The 25,413-nt window shown below is 43.1% G+C and overlaps 2 protein-coding genes across 3 annotated transcripts in view; one reads left to right on the top strand and one right to left on the bottom strand.

The window, feature by feature from the left end:
• SLC10A1 (solute carrier family 10 member 1) lies at positions 1-21,855 on the top strand. The gene is made up of 5 exons (XM_005905749.2): positions 1-356; positions 11,610-11,820; positions 18,514-18,692; positions 19,726-19,922; positions 21,686-21,855. Exons 1-5 carry the CDS (start codon positions 1-3, stop codon positions 21,853-21,855), a joined length of 1,113 nt encoding a protein of 370 aa, XP_005905811.1.
• Positions 7,116-25,413, bottom strand: part of SRSF5 (serine and arginine rich splicing factor 5) — a 23,518-nt gene continuing 5,220 nt past the window's right edge. The window contains exons 9-10 of one of the 2 annotated variants that reach the window (XR_011465608.1): positions 25,092-25,399; positions 7,116-24,463 (exon numbers count right to left, since the gene is read on the bottom strand). The gene's annotated coding sequence lies outside the window, so the exon portion shown is untranslated. Of the gene's footprint in view, positions 25,400-25,413 lie in introns of both variants that reach the window. The other variant, XR_011465607.1, reaches the window with a different exon arrangement.

The raw sequence follows: 25,413 nt of genomic DNA on the forward strand, positions 1-25,413 counted from the left end.
ATGGAGGCCTTCAACGAATCTTCCCCGTTCAACTTCTCCCTCCCGCACAACTTTGGCAAGCGGCCCACCGACCGGGCGCTGAGTGTCATTCTGGTGATCATGCTGTTAACCATCATGCTCTCGCTGGGTTGCACCATGGAGTTCAGCAAGATCAAGGCGCACTTCTGGAGGCCCAAGGGGCTGGCCGTCGCTCTGGTGGCACAGTTTGGCATCATGCCCCTCACTGCCTTTGGACTGGGCAAGTTCTTCCAGCTGAATAACGTCGAGGCCCTAGCCATCCTGATCTGCGGCTGCTCACCGGGGGGGAACCTCTCCAACATCTTTGCCCTGGCCATCAAGGGGGACATGAACCTGAGGTAGGACTGGGGGTGAGAAGGGAGCTACCTGGGGAGATTGCAGTCAAGGCGAAGAGCCAGGAGGGGAGTGAATGGGGGCTGGGAGGGTGTTAGGGCAGGGGGTGGCAGCCATTTATGCTCAAAAGCTAACACTGGGCTGGGGGCAGACGCTGGGGTACATCTTGGCTTAGGCTCCAAGCCAAAGGGGCTCAGCTGGTCCAGGGACATCCTGGAGAGACCCCGCCCCTACTCCCAGGGTTGTCTCAAATGGCACAAGGACTGTCTTGAAGGAATACTGTATTGATTTAAAGCAAAGGGACCTCTGGTGAACTTTCACCCATCTGCCAGGGTAGGCAGAATTCTGCTTCAAGGCCAGAGATACGAAAGGGAGTGCAGATTAGTCCCAAAGATCTCCAAGGAGATCAAGGCGGCTCAGAACCAAAGAGCACCTCCAGTTCCTGCAGACCAGGAAGGAATTGCCGAAGATCCCCCCAACTGTCTGTGCAAGTGGGCTGTCCTCTCTGAACCTCCCCTCTCCACCCATCAGAGGCAAGAACACTTCAGCGCAAAGACACAGCCAGGTAGATCCTGGAGTCCCCCAGCACCAGGTCAGGGTCCCATGTCAGGACAAGCCTCACCTCAGCCAAACTGGGAGGAGGCAACAGCAGCATCCCCACACCCAAACCATTACAGCAGAAGTCAGTGAGGGTGGAATCCTGCAGGGGGCAGCTGAATACCAGTCCTTCCAAAGAGGTGGGACTCTGGTCTGGAATGTTTCCCAGGGCAAAGCCACGTCAGACTAGCTCCAGCTCCAGCAGCAGCTTCTGCTGGCTGAAGAAAACTCACCAGCATAAAAGCTCTGGCTCTTACTTAATTGTCCATCTCAAGCCTGTCTCTTATGGTTCAGTCCTCAGTGGAGAGGCTATTCCATGCCAGGCAGGGCAGTAAATTCAAGACAGTCCATCTGCTTGTGCCTGTCACTACCCTGCCCCTGACTGAACTGTACTAAGGAAACCAGCCAAGTAGGGAATCCTCTTCCTGGTGATGCCAAGTGATGCTGGAGCTGATACTTGAATGAAAAAATGATAGTGATCATGGGGGGTTACCTGGACCTGCCGCCTGAGAAGCTCTGGACTCTCCACCCATATAATTCAACCCTCACTGAGGTGTTTGATGGAGAGAGAGCCTGGCTTGTACAGTCTCTCACGGGAACATGTCCAGTATTCAACTACCTCACTGTGAGGAAGTTCTTCCCCTTATCTGATCTAGGTCCTTCCTGCAGCAAGACAAGCCCCTGACCTGATCTAGACAAGGCCCAATGCAGCCTCTGTGTCCCATACAGAGAAACCTGAACCATATCTTAATTCTGACGTAGAAGGGCTGCAACCTTGCCTGGTAGCTTAGCTGGTAAAGAATCCACCTGCAATGCGGGAGACCTGGGTTCGATCTCTGGGTTGGGAAGATCTCCTGGAGGAGAGCATGGCAACCCACTCCAGTATTCCTGCCTGGAGAATCCCCATGGACAGAGGAGCCTGGCAGGGTACTCAGGGCCTTATGGCTCTGTATCAGTAGAGCTGCGCGGGCGGGTGGGGAGGTGGGAGGCAGTATTAAAGCACAGTAGGGGAGTCTCTAAGTGTGAGTGACCAGATGTCCCAGTCTCTTGAGCCAGTGAATGTCAATAAGGTCCCTTTGGCAATGCCTGCTTTTCGGAGGCTCTAGGCCTCCACCAGTGACGCCTCCAGTGACTCACTGTCTTGCTCAGGCTCCTGGTCTGGGCACCTGGGACCTGTCACCTCCACCTAGGCCCCTCAAGAGATAATACTTTGCAGGACAGCCACCTTCTGCCATAAAGCCCCTTCCCACAGACCAACCTCCCATGTACATGAAACCAGCCCTCTGACCCCACTCACCCTCCACCATCACAAGCTGCCAGAAACTTCAAATTCCAGATTGAGTTCACCTGAGACAACTTGTTACAGGTATTATAGTAATGATAATGGTGCTGATAATAAAAGACAGACTGGCAATGGGCCAAAGGCTCTACATGGGATCCTGATACGGCTTCCATGAGGAGGTGCTATAAGGAGCTCCATTCTAGAGACAAGAAAACTGAGCTTTAGAGAGGTTAATACATTTATCCGAGGCCTGGGGGCTCCAAAGCCTGTGCTTTCACTCAAATATCTTCAATGCCCAGTGTGGCTGGAGGATGACCGCCAGCCTCTGAGGTGTGGGCCTCCCTGCACAGGGCATATGCCATCCATCTCTGCCGTGGCTATTGTGGGATTAGGAACTCATGGCTGGCATAGCTTCCTGCTTTTCAGGAGAAGACAGAATCTCCCTTTGAAGGTGAAATCTCTAAATTTTTAATTGTTGGCAATGATTTCAAATTTTTTAAAACACTGTGCAAGCCAAACTGTACATGTCAGAGGCCCAGATGCCACCCAGAGGCTGTGGGTTTGAGGCCTGTGTACGATACCATGCTATTCCCATGTGGACTAGAAAGGAGTGTTGAGACCAATTCCACTTTACACGTGAGAAAGCTCAAGTCCAGAGACTTGCTAGAGGCTTCCCGAGAATCTGTGGGCAAGCTGTGTCCGGAGCCAGTCCCGGGGTCTCTCTTGCCAGTCATTCTGCTTCACGGCTGGAGTGAGGCTGAGGGAGATCCTCGTGGGTGGAAGGGGGAGAAGGAACATTCCAGAAGGCTGGGTGCCCCCTCCCCCGGTGGACCTCTCAAGGCAGCCAGGCACAGCAGCTCTTTCCTCTAGGATGCCGAGAGTCATGCTTCAAAAAAGACAGTGGACCCACAGGCAAGAGAAATTGCCCTCCCTGAGGGACAGAGAAGAGAGGGCCAGTGAGAACTGGGCCCCTTTGATGACCACCTATGCCACGCCTCGAGTTCACCTGCTCACCCCCACCCCTCATCCAGCCTACAGCAGACAGCAGAGCCAATGGCTGTGGAGACAACCCAAGGATTCTCACAGTTCTCCCCACCATGAAAGACTAGGCAGGAGACAGAAGCTACTCAGGTTCCCCGAAGTCTCCCACTTCACCACAGAGACTGACCGGTTCCCTCACAGCTCCCTCAGCTTCTGCTGCCAGTGCCTCTGTTAACAGGAGCTCAAAACCTGTCCCTCAAGCAGGGTATATACAGTTGCCCCAAAGCAGGCTGTGTGGAGGGCTCTGAGAATTTAAGCAGGAAGGTTTAAAAAAAAAAAAGAAATGTGCTCCATTCCCCCTGGTCCCTGGACGCCTAGACAAGGTCCATAGCAGACTCTGGGTCCTACAGACAGAAACCTGGACCATATCTTAATTCTGATGTAGAAGGGTTGCCAGCTTCCCTGGTAGCTTAGCTGGTACAGAATCCGCTTGCAATCCAGATTCACAATGTTACTACATGACAGGTTCGTCTCAGAGCTACAACAGGACTGCCCTCCCAGCACTGCCCTTCAGGGTAACAGGATCACAACCATTACAGATACCAGAAATGTAGGCCAAGAGCCAAGCCCTTGCACGGGCGGAGGAGGTATCAGGAGGTCTGGGAGCATGGCTCCCACACACACGCCAGTGCACAAGGCACACCAAGTCCCAGAGCAAATTCCAAAGCTCCCGACATGCCGAGCCAAAGCAAGCATGACTCCTGTTCAAGGTCATCAAAACAAGCACACGAGTTTCATGTGTGGCCTTTCTCCTAGGCAGAGGTCAACAGCTAGCGCTGTGTAGCCTACCGAATGCCCTTCCCAATCTCATTCCCCTCTTCCTACACTCAAGGAGCACCTCCCAGGATTTGACTTTCAGCCCTTCCACAAACCCTTTTATATTTTATATTATACTATGTATGTATATATCCACCAGCAAGATACACTCCTGCATTTGTTGTTTTTAAACTTTATATGAACTGTATCATACTACCCATATCATTTGACAACTTGCTTTCTTTGAGATGATAGGTTTAAAAATAAAAGAGCTATTTTGTGCATTTGAACTGCAGAATAGTTTGTACCAGGCTTCCCTGGTAGCTCAGTCAGTTAAGAGTATGCCTGCAGTGAAGGAGACCCGGGTTCGATCCCCGGTCAGGAAGAGCCCCTGGAGAAGGAAATGGCAACCCACTCCAGTATTCTTGCCTGGAAAATTCTATGGACAGAGGAGCCTGGCAGGCTACAGTCCACAGGGCTGCAAGAGTCAGACACGGCTTAGTGACTAAACCGCAACCACCATAGTTTGTTTGCATTGTCCTGTTGGCAGGCGTTTATGCGGCTTTCCTATTTAAGCAAGTCTTGTGCCTGCTACCCCTATGCTCACATGTGAGAGCATACAGGAACACAGGACTGCTGGGTCTTGAGGTTCACACGTCTTCATCTAACATCTATCCAGACTAGTTGTTCTACATCTCACTCCCCAGGGCAGTGTATGAAGATCCCTGTTTCTCTGTGTCATCTGTATAAAATGAAATGTCATGGTGGTTTTAAATTTAATTCATCATAGGCTTCCCTGATAGCTCAGCTAGTAAAGAATCCACCTGCAATGCAGGAGACCTGGGTTCGATTCCTGGGTCAGGAAGATCCCCTGGAGAAGAGAAAGGCTACCCACTCCAGTATCTGGCCTGGAGAATTCCATGGACAGTCCACGAAGTCACAGAGTCGGACACAACTGAGCAACTTTCACTTTCATGGGAGGTCTAGCACCTATTCAAATCTCGTTGGCCATTTGGGTGTCCTTTCTGAAAATAATGCCCTTTGCCTATTTTTCTATGGGATGGTGGTGCTTCCTTCTTATTAATTGGTAGTCATTTGTTGTTTTTACATGTTTCAACAGTCTACTCATAGTTTGGGGCTTATCCTTATGTTTTGATAATGATATAAAACTGTGTATTTTAACTTAACCAACTGTATTAATATTTTCCCTTGACATTTTATATTTTGGGGATTATTTAACAAACACTTTACTGCCTTCAAGGTCATATATACATTCACCTATGTTTGAAAAGTTTTAAAGCTTTGCATCTCACATGAAGATCTTTAATTTATTAGTATGTATTCTGTGATCTAATTGTATCTTTTCCACCTGAATAGAAAAAATTCCTAGGATCAGTGAATTTTTTTCCAGCAACTTGTAACACCACCTCTTGTTGATCAGATGCTCAAATAAGCATGGGTTTATGTCTGAGATCTCTCTTCTATGTGGCTATTCTTGTACCAATATCACATTTTCTTAATTATAACTCTATGGTAAATTTTGATAAGTGAAAGGAGTTGCCCTACCTTGTTATTCTTGGAAATTATGTTAATTATTTTTGACCTTTTACTCATTCATTTGAATTTTGAGACTAACTCTCAAGTCGACAAAAGTTATTTCTGAAAGTTTGGTTAAGTTTGCATTAAATTTATAAATCAATACTGAATCTTCCCATCCACAAAACTGGTATAGGTTTCCTTTCATTCAATCATTTCATATTAGGAAGTTCTTCCATATAATTAAAAATTCATTTACTAATAATTTTTTGTAGTAATTTTTAATTGATTTTTTTTATTGCTAATGTATTCAGAATTTCATGGATTCTATTTACTAGTTAAAATAGAAATTCACTTGAATTTCCTCTGTGGACAGTTCTATCATCGGCTTATTTTAGTTTCTTCCTTTCCCCTCTATATAGTTTTCCTATCTCGTTTTGCAATGCTAGCGAAGACGTACAAACTATAATTTACAGCAGGTGATGTGATGAGAACAGGTATCCTTCCTTTATTCCTCTAATTTTTCACCATTAGGTTTTCTATTTCTTGTAGATTTTTTGGACAGATAATCCTTTTCAGGTTAAGGGAATCCATTCTGTTGCTAGTGTGGTGATTTTTACCATGCATGAACACTGGATTTTGTTGAATGACACTTTTCTATACCATTTTTTTCTTTAATCCAATAATGCAGTGATACATATCAGTAGATTGCCTAATATTAAATCATTTTTATATTGCTGGGATAAACCCATTTTGTTCATTGTATTATTTTATAAAGGCATAGCTAGATTCACTAGGTAACATTTTGTGACTTTTGCTCCTGTGTTTGTAAATGAGAATGGTCCCTAATTTTCCTTTCTCATAATGTGACTTTTTTACCTTTGGTTCTAAACTCATACTAATCATATATAATTTGGGGCATGTTTCCCCTTTCTTTACTCTGAGACGATCTATACTTTGAATATTTAGCAGAACTCTACTATAAAATCATATACATTTTGTGTGAGGTTTGTTTGGATAATAGGTTTCAAAGTGTTTACTAAATGTCTTAAGTGAGTCTAAATTGATTCAGGTTTTCAACTTCATTTTAAGTTTTTGTAGATTTCCCAGGAAATTGTCCATTCAGTCTGAATAGAAAAATGAAAATATAAGACTATCCTTGATTTCTTCTATGGTCCTCTAAAATCTCTATTGTATCGGAAATTGTATTTCTTTTTGCATTCATGCTAAGATCAATTTGTGCCCATTTTCCTTTTTCTTGGCTAGCCTCGCCACAAGTATTTATATTATCGGACTTTGTAAAGAACCTGCTCTTGGTGTAATTGATTCTCAATTTATATCATTTTTAAAGGTTATTCTCTCATCTTTAATATTTTCTCTTTCACTGGGTTTGTTTCTCTTTCCAACTCTTGAATAAAATGCTTAGCTCATTAATTTTTAATCTTTCTTCTTTTCCTTTATAAACATTTCAAGCTATAAATTTTCCTCTTAAGGATGAATTTTGTCCTCTAGATTTTTAATATTTTTAAGATATAATTCACACACCATAAAATTCACCTTTTTAAAATCAGTAGTTTATAGTATATTCACACTGTACAACTATCACCACCAATTCCCAAACATTTTAATCATCCCCCAAAGAAACCTAAACACATTAGTAGTCACTCCCCATTCTCTCTCTCCAGCCCCCAGCAACCACAAATCTATTTTCTGTCCCTAGGGATTTCATGTAAATGGAATCATATAATACCTAGCCTTTCATGTTTTTGATTCCTTCACTTGCCATGCTTTCAAGATTCATCTTTGTGATAGCTGATATATAGTGGTACTTCATTGCTTTTTATGGCTGAAGAACATTCAATTACATGAATACACCACAATTTGCTTATCCATCAATATTTTATTTTCCACTTTTCAGCTGTAACTAATGTTGCTCTGAACACTTGTATGTACTTTCTCCACATTCTCACCGAGACTTATCATTTTTATTGCTTAGCTCCGCTAGTGGGTGTGAAGTGGTATCTCATTACCACTTTATCATTTCATTATCAGTTTTAATTTGTATTTCTTTTATAACTAATGGTGTCGAGCATCTTTTCATGTGCTTGTTGGCTAACTGTGTTTCTTTGGAGAAATGCCTATTCAAGTCCTTTGCCCATTTTTAAATTGAGTTATTTGGAGTTTTTTAGCTGTTGAATTATGAGTTCTTTATATATTCTGGATACTGGGCACTTGCACGATTTGCAAATATTTTCTCCCGTTATGTGGGAGACTTATTTTGAGTATCCTTTTGAAGCAGTTTTTTAGGTTTTGAAGTCAAAGTTACCTGTTTTTCCTTTGGTTACCTGTGCTTTAGGTATCACATCTAAGAAATCATTGCATAATCCAAAGTCAGTTCAGTTCAGTTGCTCAGTCATGTCAAACTCTTTGCGACCCCATGGACTGCAGCACATCAGGCTCTTCCTGTCCATCACCAACTCCCAGAGCTTGCTCAAGAGTTGGTGATGCCATCCAACCATCTCATCCTCTGTCATCTCCCCACATTTTAAAATACTATATTCTTCCTTTTTCCATTATGAGTTCATATCCAACCCATAAGAGAATTACATGTTCTGTTTTGCCAGTAGTCCTTTTGGAGTATTGATTACTGAGTAAACATTTGTTTCACCTCTCCTTTTTTCATAGGCTTAAAGTCTCAATTCTGGCCCCTCCCTTGGGTATTAAAACCTAAACACCAGATTACCAAGACTAACACCCTACCATCTACTCCTCCACACGCTGCAGCTTCAGCACAAGCCTACCTACTACTCGACATTCTTTTGTTTCTAGTCCCTGGAAACCTCCCCTCAGTTTCTTACAAGATGGAGTATGTGCTTAAGTGTTATAGGTGTTCATGACTATGTTGGGGGGAGGTTCCCATTATTCAGTCCACAGTATCTTTTGAGGGTCTCTCCTCAGCTTCTGACTCCTTGTGATATATCCACCAATTATGTTCTTGATGGCTATACTCCAGACCCTTTGGACTAGGATGTAGTTGATGGTCATATCAAGCCCTCATCCCCAACCTTCTCACTAGAATGGACGCCAAAGCATATATTGTAAAGTAAATGTCTACAAATCCAAGATGTTCCCTAGCAGCTTCCTCTCCCCGTTGGTCTTTCTGAAGGGCCTCTTCCTACAGTGTTCTGAGATTAACAAGGATGAGATTCCAAATGCAGACAGCAACAGGGCAGTTAGGATACAAATGAGAACTGGGAAGATACATTGTTATTCAGGATCTGAAACTCACAATTTATCTTAAATAATGTTAAAGATAAGCCAAAACATAAAGGACATGAGAATATCAATGTTGGGTGTGTGTACGTGTGCATGCTGCTTCAGTCGTGTGCAACTCTTTGTGACTCCTGGACAGGAATGTAGCCTGCCAGGCTCCGTGGGAATGTCCAGGCAAGAGTACTGGAGTGGGCTGCCATGCCCTCCTCCAGGGGATCTTCCCAACCTAGGGATCGAACCCACATCTCTTACATCTCCTTTATTGGCAGGCAGGTTCTTTACCACTAGCACCACCTAAGAAGTCCTCAAGTGTTGGGGACTAGATTATTATTCAAGATAGAAAACAGGTCTGATGACCAGATTATCTTGTCACTTGACAGTGGCTAACTCTGTTGCTGCCTTCTCTAATACTCCACTATTGTGCTCCTTCATCAACTTTTTTTTTACACAGTCCTCTTAATCACATGGGCTTCCCTCGTGGTTCAGCTGGTCAAGAATCCACCTGCAATGTGGGAGACCTGGGTTCAATCCTGGGTTGGGAAGATCCCCTGGAGAAGGGAAAGGTTACCCACTCCAGTATTCTGGCCTGGAGAATCCCATGGACTATGGGTCGCAAAGAGTCAGATAAGACTGAGTGACTTTCACACTTAATCATAACCTCTGTTTACTGCTTTTTCTTTGCATGTTTTTTGGTTTTTGAAATCCCTCCCATTCCACCCACTCTCAAAGACCAAGTGCTCTATAATTGTGTATACGTTCAAACTCCCTGAGAGAAAATGTTCTTGATGTGCTTAATCTTTGTTATTTTAGTCAGAACCACTATGTCCAGCCATGCCCTAGACTCTAAAGGCAGGCACTTAGCCACTGTAGATCAGGTGTTATTCTACAACCCAATGGGCTATAGTTAGTGATGGGATCGCACAGCTTTTTTCAAAATGGGCTGTGCATATGTACAAGTATAGAGAGCAAAAAGAGTTCTATTACGGAGGAGATCAAAATGGCTCCTTTCACAGTGAAGTGTACAGGGACCTGGGTTCAAATCTCAGCCTTCCCACCTTTGTGATCCTTCAAGTCCCCAGCTTCCTCTTCATCAGTAAAAAGGAGATCGTATGCTTACCTCCTCAAACTACTGGGAAGAGGAAACAAAGCAATGCATGTAAGATTCTTCACGCCACGCCTGGCACACAGCAGGCACTCCACAAATAGTACAGGCATACCCTGGAGATACTGCAAATTCATTTCCCTACCACTACCATAAAGCAGAATATCACAATAATGTAAGTCATGTGGATTTTTTGGTTTCCTGGTGCATATACATGTTACTTTTAAACTATACTGTGACTTATTAAAGGTACAATAGCATTGTGTCTAAAAAAATTTGCATATCTTAATTTAAAAATACTTTATTGCTAAAAAATGCTAACCATGATCTGAGCCTTCAGCAAGTTGTAATGTTTTTGCCAGTAAAGGGTGTTGCCTCAATGTTGATCAGGATGGTGGCTGCTGAAGGTGAGGGTGGCTGTGGCAATTTCAAGAAGCAACTCCTTATCCATTCAAGTTTTACCATGCGTTGCAGCAATTCAGTCACATTTTCAGGCTCCACTTCTAGTTCTTGCTATTTTCACCACAGTCACGTCTGTAGTTGCTTCCTCCTCTAGTCTTGAATTGCTCAGTCATCCACGAGGCTTGAAATTAACTTCTTTTAAACTCCTGTAACATTGATATTTTGACCTCTTTCCAGGAATCATGAATGGCCATCTAGAATAGTGAATCCTTTCCTGAAGATTTTGTTAATTTTGCACAGATCCATCAGAGGAGTTACTATCTATGGCAGCTGTAGATGCATCTTCTTCTGATAGAACACTGTTTCATCTGCACTGAAAATCTCTTTAGCATGGCCATCTTCACTGATGATCTTAGGAAGATCTTCTGGATAACTTGCAGCTTCTACTAAGACCTTGCTGCTTCACCCTGCACTTGCACATATATGCATATGGCAAGAAACATCCATGTTTCTTCTGCAGATTCCTCACCTCTCTGAGCCTTCCTAGAATTGAAGAGAGTTCAGGCCTTGATCTGCATCAAGCTTTGGCTTAAAGGACTGTTGTGGCTGGTTTGATGGTCTCTTTAGATCACTACAACTTTCTCCATAAGGCTGTTTTGCTTTCTTCTCATTCGTAAGTTCACTAGGGTAGCACTTATAATTTTCTTCAAGAACTTTGCCCTTGCACTTACAACTGGCATTTGGTGCAAGAGGCCTGGCCTTCAGCCTGCCTGGGATTTCCACAGAATCTCCTAAGAGTAAACATTTCTACCTTTTAACTTAAAAACGTAAGAGACATCTGACCCTACCTTAAGAGACCAGTGTGGGGTTTGTAATTGGCCTAATTTCAGTATTATGTCTCAAGGAACAAGGAGGCTTGAGGAGAGAGAAAAGGGGGATCAGTCAAAACACATACATTTATATCCTTGAAATTCACCATCTTACATGAGCATGACTCACAGTGCCCCTAAACAATTACAATAGTAATATCAAAAATCACTGTGACAAATACAATGAAAAAGCGTGAAATACTGCAAGACTTGCTAAAACACGACGAGACACCAAGTGAGCAAATGCTGTTGGAAAAACAGCCCCAATAGACTTGCTTGATGCAGGACTGCCATGAAGGCTCATTTTATAAAAACACAACTGTGAACTGCAATAAAATGAGGTATGCCTGAATTAATGAGCGCCCTCTCTCTCTCCATTTTTCCTATGTCTCCCTCTCAGCATCGTGATGACCACCTGCTCCACCTTCTTCGCCCTGGGCATGATGCCCCTCCTCCTGTACCTTTACTCCAGGGGCATCTATGATGGGTCCCTGAAGGACAAGGTGCCCTACGGCGGCATCATGATATCACTGATCCTGATTCTCATCCCTTGCACCATAGGCATCATCCTCAAATCCAAACGGCCACAATACGTACGCTATGTCACCAAGGTAAGAACCTGGGGGTCTGGGCAGGGAGTGAGAACCCCACCATCATAGCAGTAAATGGCTTGATCCGAGTCATTTGGGCTTTTTCTGTGTCAGTTTTCTTTCCTTGATTAAAAAAAAAGTCTGCTATTGATACAACCTACTTTATGAGATTGTAATGCATATAAGAGTATTTTTGAAGCGTTAGCAGGAAAAAAAGGAAAACACCACACACAACATACAACCATTTTGATAATTAAGCTTTTATCATGTACCTACTAGATGTTACGTTTTATGCTACTAAGGATTCACTGTCCTCAAAGAGTTTAATCACAGAAAATCAGTAACACGTGAGAAACAAGACACAAGAGTGTATAGTCAGGCACTGGCAGAATGCAAGGAAGGTAAGGTTAAGAAGGGCCAGGTAGTCAAGAAAGGCTTCTCTGGAGGATGGAAGGAGGGGTGGTCTTGAGCGAGACCATGAATAAAGGGTCAGATTTGGGTAAGCCTAAGGAAATGTCTGAATAGAGGAGTTCAGAGGGAGACCAAAGGCAAACATGGCTGACTAGATAAGGTGGTGGAGAGGAAGAGACCAGAAGAGCTGGGAGGCACACTCACAGCGCTTTGGGAATGGGATGGAGGAAGTGGAGAGTTGGTCCCAAAGGGTGTGGGGGAGTGCCATGAGGGCACCATACCACTGCCTTGCCTTGGAAAAACCAGACCCTTAGAGAGCTCCCTCTGCCAACTCTTATGACCTTGGAGCTCACTCCCCATCAGTCTCTCCTCTGGTTCACTGCTCACCCCTGGGATCCAAGTGCCAACCTGGTCCTCAGGATAAACTCTGCATCCTGAAGGCCTGTTTTTGTTCCTGCCCCTGGATCTATGCCTTTGAGCTGGTCTACAGGGTACACTACTTGGAAGCGCAAGGCTTGGCAGCAGCTTTAGGCCTGAAACAGAGGTTTGGTCAGATTTCCAGGGTCTTTCCATTTTCACAGTGCCATTGTCAAAGGTAGATTTTTGCCCTTGCCCTGGTGCAGTCCTAATACCACGGCCACAGTTCCCCTCCCGACCTGTTGGAAGATGTGAAGTCTCCTGCCAAATGGCTGGTCACCCCACTCTGCTCTGGACAGCATCTTCTGTTTTCACCCTTGCTTCTCAGTAATCTCCTTTTATTCATCACATCCTCTTATTCCCACAGCCTCCTCCTCACTCTCATTTTTAGAATGACACCATATTAATTCTTCCCAATCAACAGCAGTTCTGGTTTACATCTCTCCTTTTTTTCAGTAAGTAGTCACTGGACTGGACTTCCTGTTTCAGCCAACACCTGTGTTTCCTCCCCTTCCTAGCCATGCTCCCAGCAGACATCCACTGCCCCCACCTACCTTCCACTCCCACCCAGCCCCCAGGGCTGTTCTCCAGTGACAACCCTCATCAATCAGTGTCTACTCCTCAGTCTCCCATCCACTCACATTTTGATGACCCCTTGCTCCACTTTCTTCACCAAATCCAACAGACATGTCTCAACTATTCTTTTAGCGGTTTTTGATATGGCTGACCACTGCCTCCATCTCAGAAATCTTTCTCCTCAGCTTCAGTGACAGGGCACCTGCTTTCCTACCACCTCTCTGGCATTTCTTTTCAAACTCCCTTGTGAGTTCCTGTGGCAAAGGTTACTTCTCTGCATTCAGCCCAAGGTTTCTGCTTTTCTTACCTACGCCCGGGACCTTCCCACCATGAGATCTGGCCCATCTCAACAGCCATCTACAAGCTGATGACCACCAGAACAGTATCTTCAGCGCTCACAGCTCTCCTGACTCCAGAATCCATGTATTAACTACCAAATCTTTCTACTGAATATGCCTCAGGCATTTAAAACTCAGTATGTTTTAAATTTAAACCATTTCCTCAAACTTGCTCTTCCCTCCTCCCTGTGTCGTCATCTCAATGAAGCATTTAATGTGCCCAACTGCCTGAGCCAGAAACCAGAAAGCCATTCTCCACGTCCTCTCTCCCTCCCCACCCACACTAATCACCAATTGCCAGTTCTGCCTTCTTTTGCTTGAGTCCATGTTTCTCCATATCCACTGCCTTCATTCAGGCCACTCTCCTCTCTCACTAAGCTACTCAGTCTTCTAACCTGGTTCCCTTACCTAATTTTAACCTGAGTCTGGAAAGAACAAACTATCATGTCACTCTATTGCTTAAAGCCCCTCATTGGTTCCTTATTCTACCCCACGAGTCATGAGGCTCCTCAGCCCTCAACCAACCTCTCCAGTGTTAGCTCTTTTCTTTGCACATGCCCTTCCCTCTGCCTGGAATACTCCTCTCTCCAAAATCCCACCTCCCTCACCACCACCTTTCAACTGGACACATCCTTCAAGTCTCAACACAATTAGCACCTGCTCTGGGAAGCTGTTCTCAACCCACAAGCTTGGACAGAATGTGTGTCCTATTTGCTCCCTCATCACCCAACATCCTTGTAGCATTTATTGTATTCGTATTAAAAATACCACTTGTTTTTATTCCCCACACACCTGCAAGAAGATCCTAAGGCTGTGTCTTAACACTGAATTCTCTAACACTCACATCTAATGCCTGAGAATAAACAAAGGAATAGAGGACAAATCCTGTCTCTCCCACATGTGAGTAGAAAAACAAAAAACCAGAAACATGAACCTGTCATCTCACTTACTGAAGAGCTTGTGGAATGTAGAAACAAAAGGAAAAATATATCACACAGAAGATAAAAATGTGAAATGACCCCCATATCACTTAAAGCAACTTTGCCCTCCTCCACTTTGTAGGTGAAACCAGAGACTAGAACCCCAAAAGCAACTGATATAACGTGTCTCCTGATCTAAGTATTCTTCTGAGAATGGCAAATACTGTAAGAGATCACTTATACGTGGAATCTAAAATATGACATGAATGAACTTAACTGTGAAACAGAAACAGGCTCACAGACATAGAGAACAGACTTGTTGCCAAGAGGGAGAGGGGCAGTACAGAAGGAAGGAATGGGGGTTTGGGGTTAGTAAACTGATGTATACAGATGGATGGACAAGGGCCCACTGCATAGCACTGTCAGCTATATTCATTATCCTGTGAGGAAATGTAAAAGAATGTGAAATGTATCTGAGTCACTTTGCTGTACAGCAGAAATTAACACAACACTATAAATCAAGTACACTTCAATTTTTTTTTTTTAAAGTGTTCTGAGGATGGAAAAAAGAATCTCAGATCTTAAGGCTAGAGAGGGCTTCAAGATGAGGTAGTCTCCTGCCTTATTCTCATTTTATATATAGAATAACTGAGGCCCAGGGAATGTCTCTCATTCCTGTTTTGTTACACATCCATGACTCAATTCTACAGTAAATGACCCCAGAGAACATTAAAAGGGCTGAGATACACCTGGACAGAAAGGACAGGAGCCAGTAACAAAGAATCACATAAAATATAAGTGTACCTTAGGACCTGCTTTGCCGCTGGCCAAACCTCCAAGGTTAGACAAGCAGAAGGGCAACAGCTCCATTAATCAATTGCTCCCAAACAAGATATCATTCCCATGAGGTTGCAGATAAAAGTGAGTGGCCAAGATGTAAAGGCTGAAATTTTCTTGCTTTTACATTTCTTTGAGGACTATGCTCATTCTTAATCTCCCCAATTCATAATGTAGTGAGTTACAAGCTGGAACAACTGTCCCAGCTTCTTTGCATACCGAACACTCCTAGAGACTTTCAAATCAAAATTACCCAACTTCTGATAACTGGCTCTGACAGAAGCTATCTGTTCAAACTCTGCTCAACCAGTAGCATTCCCTAGTGAGAGGTCACATTTGGACACACCAAGATACAATTTTAAGGATGCCCTATTTGGGCTACCCTGGTAGCTCAGATGGTAAAGCATTTGCCTGCAATGTGGGAGACCTGGGTCTAGAAGATCCCCTGGAGAAGGAACTGGCAACCCACTCCAGTGTTCTTGCCTGTAAGATCCCATGAACGGAGGATACTGGCAGGCTACAGGGGGGTCACAGAGTCAGACACAACTGAGCAACACTTTCACCATTTGGAAAGGTAATTCAAGTAATACTGTAACTCACCCATGCAGGAGTTTATTCAAGCCTATGTGGTTAGAAAGTTGGTGAACCTGAGCATGACACAGTCCAGGTGCCACTCAGCATAAGCCACTCACCACTCTCATTATAAGGATCCCACCCTGACATTGACTCAACCACGCTACCTATGCTTTCCCCATACCTGCTGCTACTGACCGAAGACCTGACTCTCCTTTGTCTCAGTTTATGCCACCTTGTGACTTCTGCAGCCTGCGGGCCTCCATGTCAAAATTTCCACACTTGTCTCTGCTCTTGCCTCCCCTTCTCTGTAACTCTACAAACTCCCTAAATGAGAGAATTGATTTCCTCGTTGGGTCGCTCACCAACCAGGTCACCTACATGGGAAGAGTTAGGCCAGGTTATCTCCTGGATCCCTGGCAAGCTGAGCTGGCTGCCCATGAATGGACAGACACTCATCACAGCTTTAGTCAGCAATGACAGGGCAATGTAGGTGACAGAAAACATGGTCATCTATGAACAACTACTGTGGCCTCTCTTCTTAGCAAGAGGTCATGCACAGGAGATCCGAGTGACAAGAAACTGTGAGATGTTACACTCCACTCCTTTCCCTACAAGCTACAAAGCAGTCAGTGGTTCTAAGATGCTAGGTGCTGTGTTGTCAACCTCATTCCAAAAGCTGAAGGACTCACCAGTTTACATATCTTGAGGAGGGCTAAGCCAGTTTTCACACCTGGGTCACATCAATGTCTATGCTCACCACCACTCTAAAGGCCCCAAGAATGGGAGAATGAGAATGAGGGCTTGAGATTAATACTCACGCAGACAAAGAGGGCTTCCGGATTCACAATCCTTGTAGCCCAATACCTCCTACATTCTTCATTACCCTCTTCAGAACAAAATCTGGACATCAGGTAGAGGACAAACCCAAGAGGCAAAAAATCCAAAAGGAGAAATTAACTCAAAACCCAAGGGTGAACTAAGCAGTTTATCAGTTAATTTTTGTTGTTACTCAGTCATGTTTGACTTCTTGCAACCCCATGGACTGCAGCACTCCAGGCCTCCCTGTCAGTTGTATCAGTTAATAGTCTCTCAATAAAACTTAAGTCGTTACTAGTGAGATTCCTTCCTATCCTGGGACAGGACCACCAACAGTACAGGTGCTGTTTTATATGATTATCAGTTGCAACATGATTTAGAAACACGGAACTGCGCAGTTACAAGTACAGCAACATAAATAAACGTTAAATTGTCACTAGGACAACATTGTGAATGTAATTAATGCCACTGAATTATACACTCAAAAAAGGTTAAAATGACAACTTGTGTGTTCTATATATTTTACCACATTTTTTAAAAAAAATTGCATTAGGAAATACCAAACACAGGTGTGAAATGAGCTGGAAATGGAACCATAACCATTACAGAACACAGTAAGTTCAAGGAAGGTTTGCTGCACACACTTGTACTGAGAAGAAAAGGCTTCCCTGGTAGCTCAGGGATAAAGAATCCGCCTGCTGGTGCAGGAGATGAGGGTTCAATCCCTGGGTCAGGAAGATCACCTGGAGAAGGAAATGGCAACCCATCCAGTATTCTTGCCTGGGAAATCCCATGGACAGAGGAGCCTGGTGGTTGCAGTCCATTGGGTTGCAAAGAGTCAGCCACAAGTTAGTGACTAAACACCACAACTCAGAAGATAAGAGGAACAGAGCTTAAGTTTACGCATGCATTTTCATCAGTTTAGATGTCACTCTAAAATGCAGACATGTAACACTCTTTGAAACCTTGAATCCTCCTTAGTAGAGAAAATTCTTAACATTCTAATTTCATGATAAATTGCCTACTGAAAATTCTAAGTGGTATGTAAGATCCAACTATAAAATCATAATTTTAAAAGAAAAAAAAAACATACCATTGCTCCCGATGACAGTTGCTTTCACAGCTCTCACCTGGGGTAGGGTGGACCTGCACTGTTTCTAAAGATGCATTACCTGAGCTATTTGAAACTCCTTTTAGGAACTTTCCTATCATCCCAATTTGCAAGTCACTCAAGAAAAGCACTCATCCCTATACATCATTCAGATCTAAAAGCACATTATCTGACTTCATTACCTGCTTTAACCAGCATTGCTTCAAATGATTTTTGGCAACTTCCAGAAATCAGATTCATCCTAAAATAGATGAAGTCCCTACCCATAAAAGAGGTATTTAAGACAAGTACCACAAGTTCTAAGAACAGCTTCTACTCAGTTCCAAGATATCCAGAGCATCCAAAGCATTGTTGGGATGCATAAAGAGAACTTTCATTTACAATACCCACTTTGCCGGAGGGCTGAATAGTTTCATCCTTCAGAGTCACAGCACTTCACTGAAAACCTGCTACTCAGAGATGTCTATCAGAAACTATGTCTGGCTGAGCTTTCAGTAACAAGGTAATCAGACCTATGACCACCAGCAAGCTGCCCAGCTACAGGTAAGAAATCCAAGATGATGATAAAGGTCTTGCGTACTCCCTTTCACTTCAAATATGTTTATTAAAATGTTTTCCACCTTCGGTATCCACCAGCACTTCCCTAGCTCTCTGTGCTCCTCCATATCCCCACACCCTTCTAACTGCCTTTTCTTCTTGTCCTTATTCGCAGGGAGGGATCATCCTCCTGCTTTTGTGCAGTGTGGCTGTTGTAGTGCTCTCCGCCATCAACGTGGGCAAGAGCATCTTATTTGTCATGACACCACACTTGCTGGCCACCTCCTCCCTGATGCCTTTCATCGGCTTCCTGCTAGGCTACCTTCTCTCTGCTCTTTTTTGCCTCAACGGACGGTAGGTATTATTGTTTTAGGTCCCACTGTCCCACGCCTTTCAGGAAAAAGATAAGATCCACAATCTGGGGAAAATAATTTTTAAGCAATATATTCAAATGCAAAAATGGAACAAGGCAATTGGACTGAGGAACAGTGGGGAGGTACTGGATGAATAACACAGAGAAACAAAATCCAAAGGTACCTAACCACACAAAGAGGAACAGTTCATGGCGAAGTGCTCCCTAGCAGAGCCTAGACTCCACCACCTGCCCAACTCCCTGGCAGTAAACGGCAGCGGAATAGCTCCATGTCTTCATGACAAGCCTTGATGAGGAAAAGGATCCCTTCCCCTTTGCCTCCTTTTCTGTCTAGGTTTTAGTTGTAACACACCACCTTGGGGTGGCAACTTTATAATAAATGTGCAGACACCATGCTTACAATTTTTTAGCAAAGAACTATTTTAATCACTAATTGCAATTCAGTGAATAAAATGCTGTATTAAATGTAACAGTACATTCTTTAGCCCATAAAGTGTAAAGCAAGAGAATGTGTTCTCAAGGCAGATAATGGAACCAAACTTTCAGTTGTGAAGACATCCAAGCCAGAAATCGGACCACAGGACAAGGTTCCCAGACATTTAGACAATCTTTTACTTTATGCTGAAATCCTAATTGTCCTGTATGTAACTCAACATGTGCCAATGAACAATACTGGCTCATATCTTTTCTCCCCGTAGCCAGACATTTTCCCCAAACTTCATTTTGGTAATTCCACAAGTGACAAACTGTAGATTTCTAAGCTAATCAAAAATTCCCCATTAAAAACTCCCCACATGGACCTACTGGTCACCATTTTCCACAAGGCTGGATTAGTGACCTAAGAAATGGGTCAATTTGACTTTTCTCAAAACCCTGTGCACATGGCTCAGTTCCATCTTTCTGTGTTGGACTGTCAGTCTCTCTTATAAAGTATTTGGGAGAAAGATGACCAAGTGAAGTTGCACCCTCATGTCCCTTCTCTGAAGGCATTTGGTTGTTTTTTAATCAAAACAGATGCAAACGCACAGTTAGCATGGAGACTGGATGCCAAAATATTCAACTCTGCTCCACCATCCTCAATGTGACCTTCCCCCCTGAAGTCATCGGACCACTTTTCTTCTTTCCTCTCCTGTATATGATTTTCCAGGTTGGAGAAGGGCTTCTCCTTGTTGCCATCTTTAGGTGCTATGAGAAATTCAAGACTCCCAGAGGTAAGTACTGAATCATTCCCCTTTGAGCTCTACTCTCACCTGGGACATGATTTCACCAGCAACTGTCTCTGGCAAGGACCTTTCAAGAGGGGCTGTAACCCATAAAGTCATTAGGAACCAGACAGCACCAATGTGCAGGAAGGAATTTCAAAGAATCAAACTACCCATAGTAAGTGCATCTCATCTTCGCTGGGAGAGTAAGCTGTGGACTTTGCCTCATGGAACAGAGGGGATTTGGGCTGCTTTAACTGGGGAGACCATGCGGATGAATCAGACAGAACTGTCTTAAGCATTACATGGTTATGAGATCAGTAAGATTCTGTGTTAAGAGTAGGTTCTCAAGCCATGAAACCAGGTCAGAGCCCCAGCACCACTGGCATTGCTTTATGAGGGAAAACACGAAAGCAACGCAGTCTAATAAACCAGAACCAAAAAATGAGGATTCCAACTCTGGTTACACAGTAACAAAAAGTCAACTACTAATCTAGATTTAATCTAATTACTACTGGATTAACAAATTCCTAGCCCATAGCATCTCTTTTTTAAGATGCTCAGGAGTATTCATTCTCTTCAAGATACAAACTTCAAGAAAGCCCACTGACTCCTTTCCTCAAAGTGAACATCAAATTTTTTTTCTTCAGTATCTTTTTTCAAACCCAGAAAACTCAATCTCATTTGATAACGTATTTCAGTATTTTGTAACTCTAAACATTAGTATATTCATCTTAACCACTCATTCTTCAACTGACTCAACTTCCTATAAACTTGAAGATGTCTTAAGACCTCTTCAAGACCCAGAGCCTGAATCACACCCTAGGAGAAACTTACCCTGGTGGAATTTATCTTACAGTAGCAAATGAAGACTTACAGTAACTTAAAAGATGTAATCTTGGTTATCAAGCAGCCAAAAAGAAACCAATAAATAACTGATCATTACTTATGAACCATTTTTACTCAGCTCTGCTTGAAAACTAGAGCTATAGATATGCATGCAGTCTGATACTTCTCTAAGATCAACTCAAGCTATTTGTTACCATTCAAGATTTCCACCCTCTTAACAAAAAAATTCCAGATCCCCAGGCTTGCGGTTTTAGTACCAGAAAGGGCTGAAATGCCAAGAGGCCGTATTTTATAGCCTCTGGCTCTAGAAATCAATGTATGTAGGAAGATTCCTTGCGAGAAAACTAAGTGAAAATTACTCATCTCACATACTGTCTGGGCCCAAGTAGTGTTCAAGTTTAAGGATCTGTCAGTTTTTGTGCTTTGGACCCTTCTAGAAAGATGGGAAAATGGGAAAAGTGAACCCTAAGCATCTCTCCTTGCTACCACCATGTAGGCAGAAGTAAACCCAACACCACGACAGGCGTAATGGAAACACCTCTGGGAAGACTTCTCACTGACAGTGCTTTGCTCCCTGCCCCCACTGGTCCCAGAATGCAAGTCAACCATTGCTTACATGGACTCAACTCCCCAACTGTACCACTTGTACTGAGATGATAGAGACGGAGTGAAGCAGAGTCAGTGCTCTCTAGACCTTACTGCTCTTTATTAGACCCTTTGTTACGAGTATTATCATTAGAGTTGTTGAGGTGAAACCTAATTTTTCCTCAGTTTGACTAAGTCATGGGGAGAGAGGTGGTCAAGAGATAAGAGAAAAAAAAACAGCACACCCTAAGGGAAGTTGATATTATCCCCCAGACAGAACAAGTTTCTTAATCACTCTTTTTGTTCTTCCTAACCCATGACCCTTTTCAACTTTACAGATGACACAAAAATGACCTACAAAGTTGATGCAACTGAAGAAACCCTCCCAACAGCTCTGGGAAATGGCACTTACAAAGGGGAGGAGTGCAATGTTGGGTTTACTTCAGGTTTCCCCAAAGAGCTGGATTCTGGTCAGAAGGCAACTGAGCAACTCAACATGGCAAACTGAAGAGAGAGCAGAAAGAGGATCCACCTGTGGTGTGATTAGTCTCTCTCCAGCATTTCCAGCATAAACTATCAGAATCATTAAGCCTTGCATGGAGAACAAAGTGGGAGTCTACCCCGCAAGGCTTACCACCTGTCCTCAGCTCAGGACTTGATACCTGTTTTAAAAAATCAAAGACTTATTCAAGGACAGCCCTACAAAGGCAGGCACCAAAGCTGCCTTTGCATCCCTATAACAGTGCCTAAAAGGCATAAAAAAGCAATTTCTGAGCTGGTCAGTAAATGGGCTTTCACCCTAAAATCAAATATTAAAATTCCGTTCCCAGTTTTGTGACCCAAAAGGGAAATAAGACGCTCAGAGTATTGTAGGATTAGTAGATTTCAGAAGTCATTTCTAACCTTTAGATTTAGAAAAATCTAGATCCCATTCTTTCCCTTTTGACATCATTGGCACCAAAGCTACTGAGAACATGACACCAACTGGCTAAGACAAACTCACAACCATTCTGAAATGAAAGGACATTCTGGAGAACACAATTCTGGAAGAGAGCTTTAAAAAAGAAAAGGAAGGAGAAGAAGTATAAATACCAAGAGAATAGTTTCTCTAATCTAATCATCTACCCCATCAATTCATTAGGTATCAGTAGTTTTCACGTTATGTTCAAATTTAAAATTGAGAGTAAACTATTGCCAAAATTAGTGATTGCTAACTTCAAAGTACTGAAATTCTTAAATTTCCAATTTTTCCCAATGAAATTTAGACATTTTCTATACTGCTCATAGGCAAACACATACACACACAGGCACATTAAGTCAAAGATAAATAAAAACACTTGCAAACAGCTGACTATACCTAGATTCCTTGTGAATTTCATATCCCTTAATGTGATTAAGTACAAATGGAAACCAAGGCAAGTAAACATCTTTGCATCCATCTGGCAAATCTCCAGAACTATCACTACTCCCAACAGAACACCAACTTGGGTCATTAACCACCTCTTAAAAATGCTAATTTGTTTTTTAAAAAATTGTAAAGATATCTGCCACCTATCAACCTTACATTCTACCTACATTTACTTATCTGTTCAAATTGTTTTCTCTCATATCTAGCTGACATCATCTACTAGACCTGGTTAGGAAGAATATTAAGTTCAGCTTTTTGAGTTAAGTATGGCTGAACTTGAGATATATTACACTCAAATTTCCCTTAGAGGACCAAGCTGAACCCTGAATAGCCAATCTCCATGTTGCTGAAAATTCAAGTATAATTTAGTCAGCTCTCTGTATCTGAGATTTCACGTCAACTGATTCAACCAACCATGGACCATGGAATACAGCAAGAGGTATTTATTGAAAGTCTGTGTATAAGCAAACCCATGCAGATCAAACCTGCATTGTTCATGGGCCAACTATATATAGAAAAGTAATTACAGGGAGTTCCCTGGTGGTCCAGTGATTAGTAGGACTTCACACTTCCACTGCAGGGGGCAGGGGTTCAATCCCTGTCCTATAACAAAGATTCTTATGCCTTACAACACAGCAAAAAAAAAAATTACGTCACACCACACAAAACCTGAAGTTGGACACAACTGAAGCAACTAACTGTAAAACCTGGTCCTAAAACTTTGCTTAGGATTACAGCCACGCTCATTATTTCTGATGTTCTGTATCTCGGAATTCAGGCCAACTTATCAATTCAAAATTAACTTGGTCATCTCTGCCATTAGTTTAAAGCACTTTATCCTATTAAGAGTGATAAGCCACTGATAACTATGTATTTAATGATAGAGGTGAAAAATCACTGGTAAAACATCAAAGTATATACAGCATGCCCTTCTGAGTTACCATATCTAAAAAGCCTAAGGGGAAAAATAATCACACCTCTCCACTTTACATCAGCAACTTCTGGCTGACCTGTACACCCTTCAACTACACTACAAAGAAAAAAAACCTAGGTTTCCCACAGAGGTAACCACAAAATGCCCCACATTCAAGTGAAACAACAAGTACACCACACGAACTCTCCCAAGAGTTGTGATCAGCTTCACAATTTTATGGCCTAAGTTCTGTAGTCTTGAACACAGGCAAGCTTTCATACCAAGAACTCTCAAATGCACTGCCTGCTAATGCAGATTCCCACTATCAAATGCCACACTCTGAGGAAGCCCAGTCTGTTCCGAGTGCTGCCAATTCTGCCTTCCTCAAAATCCCTGAAAGGCTAGGGCAGTTAAGTGTGGTTTTGGGGTTCTGGAACTAGACTTCCAAGGTTCTAATACCAGTCTAGCATTTACTTGTTGTTCCAGGCCCTGGCTGGAGAAGGCAATGGCACCCCACTCCAGTACTCTTGCCTGGAAAACCCCATGGACGGAGGAGCGTGGTGGGCTGCAGTCCATGGGGTCGCTAAGAGTCGGACACAACTGAGCGACTTTCACTTTTCACTTTCATGCATTGGAGAAGGAAATGGCAACCCACTCCAGTATTCTTGCCTGGAGAATCCCAGGGACGGGGGAGCCTGGTGGGCTGCCGTCTATGGGGTCGCACAGAGTCGGACACGACTGAAGCGACTTAACAGCAGCAGTAGCAGCCAGGCCCTGGCTCTCCTCTTGGAAAACCTTGTATTAAAAAATAAAATTATACATACATATATATAAATATTTCTATACAAATACTACATGTAACAGTTAAGTGGTTTAGCATTCAATGACAGTATATACGCGAGGAACTTAACAGAGCTACTATGTGTTACTCATTTTAACAAGTATTTATCTTGACTAGCATTCAATCAAACCAGTCTGAGATATTCCTAGAACAAACAATGAAACTAATTTCCTACAGATATAGGACTCTAACATTTAATAAAGGTGGATGTAGAACCTTAAGCAGTTTCACTACCATTTTCCCTTCAACAGACTGTTACACCCTACTAATAAAATGCATGTGAAAGCCTCTTAAAACATTACATGCAGTTATTTTTAAGTTTTATGGAATGATCCTGGACCATCAAAATCGTGTCACAACCTTTAAGTTAGGCATGAAATATTAACTTCTACAATCTGCTTCCCAAACTGTCCATCTCTTGGCTATGGAAACCTAAGTAATCTGATGCCAAAATCAGATAGGGAAAACTGTCATAAAAAACTTAAGTCATCATTTGCTTTCAATACTTCACACTTCATCCATCTTTTGACTAGCCTGGAAATGTCAAAGGCACTAATTTAAAAAAAAAAAAGCTCACCATACCTCACTAAGGTGGCTTCTCAGGTGGCATTAGTGGTAAAGAATCCACATGACAATGTAGAAGACTTAAGAGATGTGTGGGCTGGATTCTTGGGTCAAGATTCCCCTGAAGGAGGGCGTGGCAACCCACTCCAGTATTCTTGACTGGAAAATCCCATGGAGAGAGGAGACTGGCAGGCTACACTGCATGGAATCTCACAGTTGGACATGACTAGGACACACACACCTGCCTCACTGCTACAGCATTCCCGATGATGGATTTTAAATGCATCAAAAGTGCATGGGGAAGGAGAAGTAGGTAGCCATAACTCCTTCAGACAAACAC

The sequence above is a fragment of the Bos mutus genome, chromosome 10, assembly GCF_027580195.1.
Source record: "Bos mutus isolate GX-2022 chromosome 10, NWIPB_WYAK_1.1, whole genome shotgun sequence".
Lineage (NCBI taxonomy): Eukaryota > Metazoa > Chordata > Mammalia > Artiodactyla > Bovidae > Bos > Bos mutus.